This window comes from Arachis hypogaea, chromosome 13, assembly GCF_003086295.3.
Source record: "Arachis hypogaea cultivar Tifrunner chromosome 13, arahy.Tifrunner.gnm2.J5K5, whole genome shotgun sequence".
Taxonomy (NCBI): Eukaryota; Viridiplantae; Streptophyta; class Magnoliopsida; order Fabales; family Fabaceae; genus Arachis; species Arachis hypogaea.
The window spans coordinates 136,036,316-136,044,814 of record NC_092048.1 but is presented as its reverse complement, the minus strand read 5'-3'; the positions used below and the strand labels follow the sequence as shown (position 1 = coordinate 136,044,814).

General features: G+C 29.8%; 1 protein-coding gene across 1 annotated transcript; it reads right to left on the bottom strand.

The window, feature by feature from the left end:
* Nucleotides 1–3,183, bottom strand: LOC112791831 (methylsterol monooxygenase 2-2). The gene is made up of 7 exons (XM_025834822.2): nucleotides 2,886–3,183; nucleotides 1,951–2,088; nucleotides 1,272–1,417; nucleotides 1,021–1,140; nucleotides 727–939; nucleotides 554–634; nucleotides 1–414 (listed from the first exon to the last, which is right to left on the bottom strand). The coding sequence occupies exons 1-7, from the start codon at nucleotides 2,913–2,915 to the stop codon at nucleotides 327–329; spliced, it is 816 nt and encodes a 271-aa protein (XP_025690607.1). The 5' UTR covers nucleotides 2,916–3,183; the 3' UTR covers nucleotides 1–326.
* Nucleotides 3,184–8,499: the final 5,316 nt, after the last annotated feature.

Below are 8,499 nucleotides of genomic sequence, written 5' to 3'. Positions count from 1 at the left end.
TGAAGGAACAACTACTTTCCTTAAATAAACACACTTCAAATCAAACAATACAAATGATGTGCGCCAACAAGGAATAGGAATCAAGAATATTAGACGCGCAATGGGGATAAAACCATCCAACCAAAACTAATGTCACCGAATTCTTCTAAATAACAAAAGCATAAATGTCCAAAAGAAAACACGTTGTTGACAAGAAACAGCTAAAAACACACAATAACACATTGAATACAAAAAAACACATTGAATACAAGACATTTTTCAATTTTACCCTCAGGATGAGAATTCAAAATTCTAATTTTTGCAAGGGTTCCTAAGAACTTGCTCCATCATTTTTTCTTTTGTTCGCTGCTGAATTCAATTTCTGCACTCTTGGATGCTTTCAACTTTCTGTATCCTATATCAGTTCCGAATATCCTATTATAACGGAAAAAATGTCACATTAATATTGTCAGCCATAAGAAGTGGAATATCCAAGGCATTAACAATTCATAGTCACACCATCTTATATTCTAAACAACAATACCAATACATTTAAAGAACGTTGAAAACTTACCGGTCCATGTAAGTGAATGTTGATGAATAGTTTCCGGATTTGGTGTACAACAACCGGTGATGATAATCATGAAAATCAGCACTAAAAGTGAAGAAGCAAGATTTTAACGAGCGTCGTAACTAAATATACCAAAAAAATGATGATGTCAAGTGAAAAAGGAACATGACACTCACCCCCCGTACAATGGCAAGAAATTTGAAGGACTCCATGGGAAATGGTAACCACAATGTGCCTCAACTGTCTCAAGGACTCTAAGAACCATCCATAGCCAAAGAGTTATCAAATGAGGCCCAGTGACAGCAGGACCAACAATGGTAGCAAATCCAAGGAAAAGTATCTCCGCAGGATGAGCATATTCAGAAGTAAGTCCAAATGGTGTAGCATATCTTCACAACATAATAAAACACCTTGATAGTTTAAGTAATAGGGCAAAATAATTCATAAATACACATAATATTAATACTTACTCATGATGAACACTGTGTACATGCTTGTACAACCATTTTGTGTGCAATACCCTATGCCCCCAGTAGAATACAAAATCCTCCAAAATGAAGTAAAAGATTATTTGAGCTAGAACTACTCTCCTGTTAAACCAAAATTCGATCTTTCTAAGTAAGCTTTCAAGAAAGATATATTCTAAATGTTCACATAAAATTCCTATTTTAGAAGTCATTAGGCCAAAATAACCAGAATGTTCCAAAGAACCTGAAAATACCAGGATGGAAGTGGAAGACTACTTCGCATGCCCATGTATGTGAAGACAGGATATGAAAAAATCATAACAGGTAGGTTGACACCGAAATGATACAACAACAAGCGAATAATACATTTTCCCTGAGAGGAAGGGCTATTAATTTTTGCCTGCATGAAAACAAGTATTAGCAACGATTGTAAATCTTTGCGTTGATCAGACTATACAGCAAATGAAGGAATATGATCGGGATAGAGATCTAGTGAGCAGCATATCAAGCATATGCAATGGAGGAAACATGAATATAAGCACAATAGAAAAGTTTCAAATTCTTTCCCAAATTGGATATAAGTATATATCAAAAGGTTGACATTTGACGATCAACAGGAAGTGTCATTTCAAGGCCATCTAAAATAAAGAGTACATTACTTTAGTTTTTATGAAGCCAGAATATATTATTTTTTTGGCACAATGTCAAAACAGAGAAGAAGCAAATAATTGGTATCAAGAACAAAGAGTCATCCTATGGCTTGGGTCCAACAAGACCAAACAACTACATTGTAGCAGTTCCCTTCTGTAAACAAATTACTTAAGGTCCTTTGGAGAAAAACATGAAAACAAAACACAAAGCACCTAATATCTAGCTTGGAGGGAAAAAAAACACTAAACTAATCCTACACTTTAAAGCAGAATAAGAGAAAACCTGAATTTTATACTTGGTCAGCCACCCAGCCCTCTCAAGCCATATAAAAGGGAGTCCAGATAAGAAGAAAACACTTTCGTGTAGAAAGAAACTGCCCAAACATGCCAGCTGAAAGTCGCTGAAATGTGTGATCAAATACTGAAATTGCAGCACAGAAAAACCAATAAATTCCATATCTTGTACCCATTGCATATTTAAAAAGAAGTAAAAACATCAATTCTTCTATCATCGTAAAATAGTGATCTACAAAAAATTATGACAAAGTTGTGAAATTTTCATCAACAAATTGTTAATTAAATTAGTATCGCATGGAATTGCGTCACTCTTCAACCTCTTCAACCATCACTATAAAAAATGTGAGATTCAAAAAATTTATTGTAGGTGAGTGAATCAGAATCAGCTCAAATCTTATGTTGAGCATCACTTCAACTGTATAATGCTTTCGGCTGTCATAATTTCTTGGGTCCTTTTTGGTAATTATTATCATCTGAGCAAGACTTAAGGTGATAATATAATAAATATTAAAATGAAATATCCATGGAGTATGATCTAGCAAGCATTATGTACCAAAAGCGTCAAAATCAGAATGCAATCAAACACCCATCATGGTCCCTATGTGACAACGCAGTCCTGAACAAACGCATTATATCACACTCACACACACCATCATCAACTCGTTGAAAAATATAAATAACTTTTTTTATATAAAAAGGGAAAAAAAAAGATAAGTTACTGTATCTGAAATCGAGTGAAAACGCATGTAAAAAGACAAGATCATAATGCCTATAAAAAAATGAAAAAATTTAAAAAAAGTAAAGAAAAAGGAGCAAATCTAGTACTAATCTAGGGGGAAGAAACGGAGAAGAAGGAGGAATGCAAAGAATATAGAAGCTGAAAGGGATAAAACAAGATGAAAAGAAATAAAGAGAGAATACCTGCCAGGCAGATTCGATAACGGATGCCATAGCAGAAGGCACTAGAAAGTGTAGCGTGGTGGAAAGTGGTGAAGAGAAAGAAAGAGAGTATAAGTGAGTGAGAGAGCGAGATGAATACTATGGGTGGAAGTGAGGTGAGAAGAGGCCAAAAGGAAGGATGTAGATACCAGCGAGGAACAACCACTAGTGTAAAGACGGAGAGATACACATATAAATAATAATCAAGACACAGTGGGAATCTCAATCTTCCCCATCTAATGCTCGTATATATAGCGTTTTTTGTTTTCATTTTATTCTCTGTTTTAGGGGTTGTTTGAACGCTATTTAAATGGTTTTTTTAAAGATATTTTATAAAAATAAAAATAATTTTATTTTTGGATATCTCATATAAAAAAATATTTTTATTTATTAATTATATTTAAATAAAATAAGATAAAAATATTTTTTTTGTTCATTTATTATGTTAAAAATATTTTTAAAAAAAAGATAGATAGTGTAATTTTTAAAAAAAATATATTTTTTATCGTTCTAGTACTTTTATATTTATTATTAAAAATTATCAAACACACTAAAAAAATAAAAAAAATTTTTTATCAAAATAATTTTTTTATTAATTTAATTACGCTCAAACAAACACTTAGTACTTAATGTACTCATTTTTTTATTTATAAAAAATATATATATTATTCTTGGGTATATCAAAATAGGTATATTCTGTTCTTTTTAATTAAAATTTTTAGTTTATAATATTAAAAACTTTTTTAATAGATTTTATTATTAAAATAAAATCAGTGTATCTTGTATATAAAATATATTAATTTACACATATTACTAATTAAATTTTGTATTAAACAACTTTATTTTTTTAAATATTATATGTATCATATATTGTGGTTAATTGATAGTTTATATTTTTTATAATATAATTATTTTAATATTATACTCTTTCAATGTTTATGTATTTATATAAATATATATAATTAGAATTTTCTATTTAATTTAAATATATTTACACTCAATCAACACTGGAAATGATAAATTAGATATTGTGATTTTTTAAAATTTATTGAACTCTCGATTTTATAGACACGGCTCTTCAAAAGCTATAATAATTTGGTTTAATAAAATAAAGTAAAAATTGCTCTCAAGAAAAAAATATTAATACATTGTAAATATATATATATATATATATATATATATATATATATATATATATTATTTTTTGTAACTTTATGTGTGTAGATAATATTTTATTAGTAAAATAATATATTAGAAAAGTTCTATTTCATAGAGGATTCTAAAAAGTCCCTAAAGAATCTCTAAAAGATAAAAAAATAAAAAATAAAAACCACTCAAAATGTTTTGGTTTACTAAACAGCAAAATGGAATATCAACTTCTATTTATTTTTTTTATAAATAAATGTATTTTTTTCAAGTAGTAATACCAAACTTATCTCTAATGTCATTCATAAAGTTGCGAACGTGTTTATATATCATGTTTTTTCTTTATCTCTTTTATCAAACAACTAGTCATCTTGTTAAACTTGTATTTTTGTATCAATTAAATATTTTTCTTAGACTAGGATGATAATGAAAATTCTTAAACAGGGTTATTTTGTAAAAATGGATATAAAAAATACTTTTCTGTCATGAAAAAATGATGAAAATGAAAAAAAATTCAAGGTATGAGATATAAGAAGAAAGACTTAATACGGTTGCTTCCTATTTTTTTCAGCAATTTTTGTGAAAAAAATACTTTGACTCTAACAATATTAATTTAAAATCATATAAACTTTTTATGAGTAAAGTATTTTTTTTTGTTCTTAACGTTTGGGATAAGTTCTAAAGTTGTCCCTAACATTTTAATATTGACTCAAAATTGTCCTGCCATTAAGGATCTATTAACATAATTGACGGCAGAACAAAATTGAGACGATTTTGAAACTTTAGGGACTTAAATAAAACGAAAACGTTGGGGACAAAAACGATACATAAAAATAAATTTTAATTTTATCTTTTAATAATATCAATTTTTTACTATACATAGTATTCAATTATTTTTTAATCACATCTAAGTAAATTACACTTAATCATCTTACTTTCATTCTAAATAAATTATTTTTTTTTATAATTTTACTCTTAAAGATTTTTAGTTATTATGAAATATTTGTAGAATGACTAGTATATAAACTTGCGAAAAAGAAAAAAATATATATATGTACAATAAAATATAAATTATACCTTTTGTCTCTAATGTATCAAAATTCATTAAAATTATAAAAAAAATAAATTTATTTAAAATGAAAGTAATGTGATTAAGTGTAATTTATTTAGATGTAATTAAAAAATAATTGAATACTATGTACAGTAAAAAATTGATATTATTGAAAGATAAAATTAAATTAAAATTTATTTTTATATATCGTTTTTGTCCCCAACGTTTTCATCCTATTTAAGTCCCTAACGTTTCAAAATCGTCTCAATTTTGTCCCGCCATCAATTCTGTTAACGGATCTCTAACGGCAGGACAACATTGAGTCAATTTTGAAACATTAGGAACTTAAATAGGACGATTGAAACGTTAGGGACAACTTTAAGATTTACCCCAAACGTTGGGGACAAAAACGATACTTTACTCTTTATTAAAAAACTTTTTAAATAATAATAAATATTAGTTTTATAAAAATTTTATTCATAATTTACGCGAATTTTAAAATTTCACAACAAATTTTAAGTATAAGATCAATTACAACCATCATTATCACCAAATTTCTCATCATCATCATAACTTCTAGGACAAGTTACTTATTTAAATTGTTTGAAAATCATAATTACCAGAATACAACTTTTCAATAATGCAGACGCAAAGGTAACATTTATATAACTATAGAAATTGCGAGAGACTATGGTGGTTTGGGGGGTTGAACGTAAATTGCTACAGGGTGTAGCAGTTTACGTTGAAATGCGTGTGGTCAGAAACCATTACAGGATGTATTCTGAAAGAATCTGAACCTGAAGAAACCGCAAGAGACTAACGATTTCTTGAAAAATGCGTTGTTGCACAAACTGCAAGTGGGTGTCGCAGTTTACATGTGCTTATAAAATCGCTTTAGACAGTAGCAGATTCTTTATTTGAAATACAAACCAAAAGTTAGAGAGGGAATTTGGTTTAAAGAGAGAGAATTGTGGATTGAGAGGAAGAGGAGGCTTGGAGAGGATTTGGCCATTTGGGATTTCTAGAGGAGCCATTTTCAAGTGGGACCATAACAGACAAAAACAGCTTGTACCAGCTCAACAACGTTGCTCACATTGCCTGCGGCATCAATGAATACTTAAGTTTGTTTTCTTTCAAGTACTAGTGTTAAACCCGTGCGATGCACGGGGTTATATTTAAATTTGATAAGTTAAATTAAAAATAATATTTTATATCTATATATTTTTTAAAGTTAGTATAACACTATTATCGTCCTTATATAATAAACGTGTTAAATATGTTGTTTTATCTTTATTCAAAGTAAAATATAAATAGAAGAGTTTGAAATTTATAATATTCTTGAATCATAAGGAGGGAGACATGAAAAAAATAAAAACATATATAATTGTAATAATAGCATGTTAATTTTACACTAAATTTTTTTATCAAAAAGCTAATAAAAATTTATCGACAATCTAGTATCTTACTAACTTCATTAGAAAAGCAATTGGCATAGGATGTTGTGCTCCTTGTTACACATTTCATTTCAAATCTGAAAAAGGAGTTATAAATAAATTAGTTATATCTATAGTAAATATTTGTACAAAAGTATAAATCATAACATGCTATTAAAGTGAAAATAATATTATTCTTACCTAAATATTATTAAAAACCTCTTTGAACACGACATTTGTTGTTGATAACTTTGGATTACCGTCTTCGTCTAGAATTAAAACCCTGAGGCCACTGCGACTCTTAACTCTTGACAAAGCAACATAAAGTTGTCCATGGGTGAACACTGATTTTGGCAAATAAAGTCCTACATGTGATAATGATTGACCCTGACTCTTGTTAATGGTCATTGCAAAGCATAGTGTTAATGGAAATTGTCTCTGTTGGAACTTAAATGGCAATCCTGAATCTGAAGGGATCAAGTTCATTATTGGAATGTACACTTTATCTCCAATATTTCTACCGGTCACTATCGTCCCTCCAATTACGTTGCTGCCAAGTTCGTTAACTATTAATCTTGTCCCGTTGCATAAACCCGAAGTCTGGTCTATGTTTCAGAGTAGCATTACAGCGACTCCTGTCTTCAAAGTCAACTTGTGATTGGGTAGTCCCGAACATTTGATGTCATTTAGGAACTCTGGTGTGAACCACTCTTGTTGTACATCTTCATTCTCATCAGCTTGACATATTGTGTTAGAGCTCAAATACTTCTTTTCTATCCCTGGAAAGATTGTCAAGAAAAAATCATTTACCTTCTCGACACTCTCAAGCATGGGTGCAAGAATTGCCCTACTCTAAAAATACCTGTAATCTGACATGTTTTACAACAATTTGGATATGCAAAGTCTACCAAATGGTCATCAGTAGTTGTAATCAATAGATCATCTGAAATTTCAACTTCTGATTCATCACCAATAATAGAGCCCATATTTCCATTTCCAACATTAAGTATCCAATTAGCAAATCTCTTCATTTCACCTTCATCTTGATCCGAAGAAGACATTAGAAGCCTCATATTTGTATGCAGTTTCAGAACCTTACAAAATGACCAGAGATGGGATGAGTTAATAGCGGATGCCAATATATCGTGTCTACTTCCTTTCGGAATCACCGGAAGTATCTGTCTGAAATCACCTCCTAGAACAACAACCTTACCACCAAATGGTTTATGTGTCTTATGTTGATCGGTAACTGACATAAGATCCCTGAGCGTCCGATCAAGTGATTCAAAGCACATTTTATTGAGCATTGGAGCTTCATCCCAAATTATTAAGCTACTTTGAATGAGTAGCTCAGCCTTCAAACTGCCATGCTTGATGTTGCAAGTAGATTCATCAGTAATTGTAATGGGTATTGAAAATCTAGAATGAGTCGTTCTGCCACCAAGTAGGAGTAAAGAAGCAATTCCACTGGATGCGACATTTAAAATAATCTTTCTTCTAGACCGAATAGTAGAAGAAAGTCCATTCCAAATAAATATCTTACCACACCCACCATGCCCATAAAGAAGTAAAAATCACCAGAGTATGTAATAACAGCGTTGAGTATCTCATCAAATACTAACCTTTTCTCATGAGTCATCTTTTGTTTCGTATATAAGTTTGTATGAGTCAACTCATTTGTGTCATATGCTAAATCCTTCTCTATTAGCTTATTTTGAAAAAGGCGAACATCAGACATCTCAGGATATGACATTAATTGATAGTCTTTTAAAGATCTCGCATTGCTGTTGAGTATCTTCTCATCAATCTCAATAAAGCAGAGATTTTTCAATTCGTCATGAGTCATGTTTAGTCCTAGTAAAAGCACATGGTGATTTTATGAAATATTTAATAAGTAATTCCAAAATAAAACTATTAATATTATTAATAAAAATAAAGATAATAAGAGAATACAATTTTGATATAA

Coding starts and splice junctions, on each gene's coding strand:
- LOC112791831 (XM_025834822.2), bottom strand. CDS start 2,915: ATGGCATCCGTTATCGAATCTGCCTGGCAG. Junction 2,089..2,885: donor TTATCGAATCTGCCTGGCAG/GTATTCTCTCTT, acceptor CTGCAATTTCAG/TATTTGATCACACATTTCAG. Junction 1,418..1,950: donor TGACCAAGTATAAAATTCAG/GTTTTCTCTTAT, acceptor GTTTTCATGCAG/GCAAAAATTAATAGCCCTTC.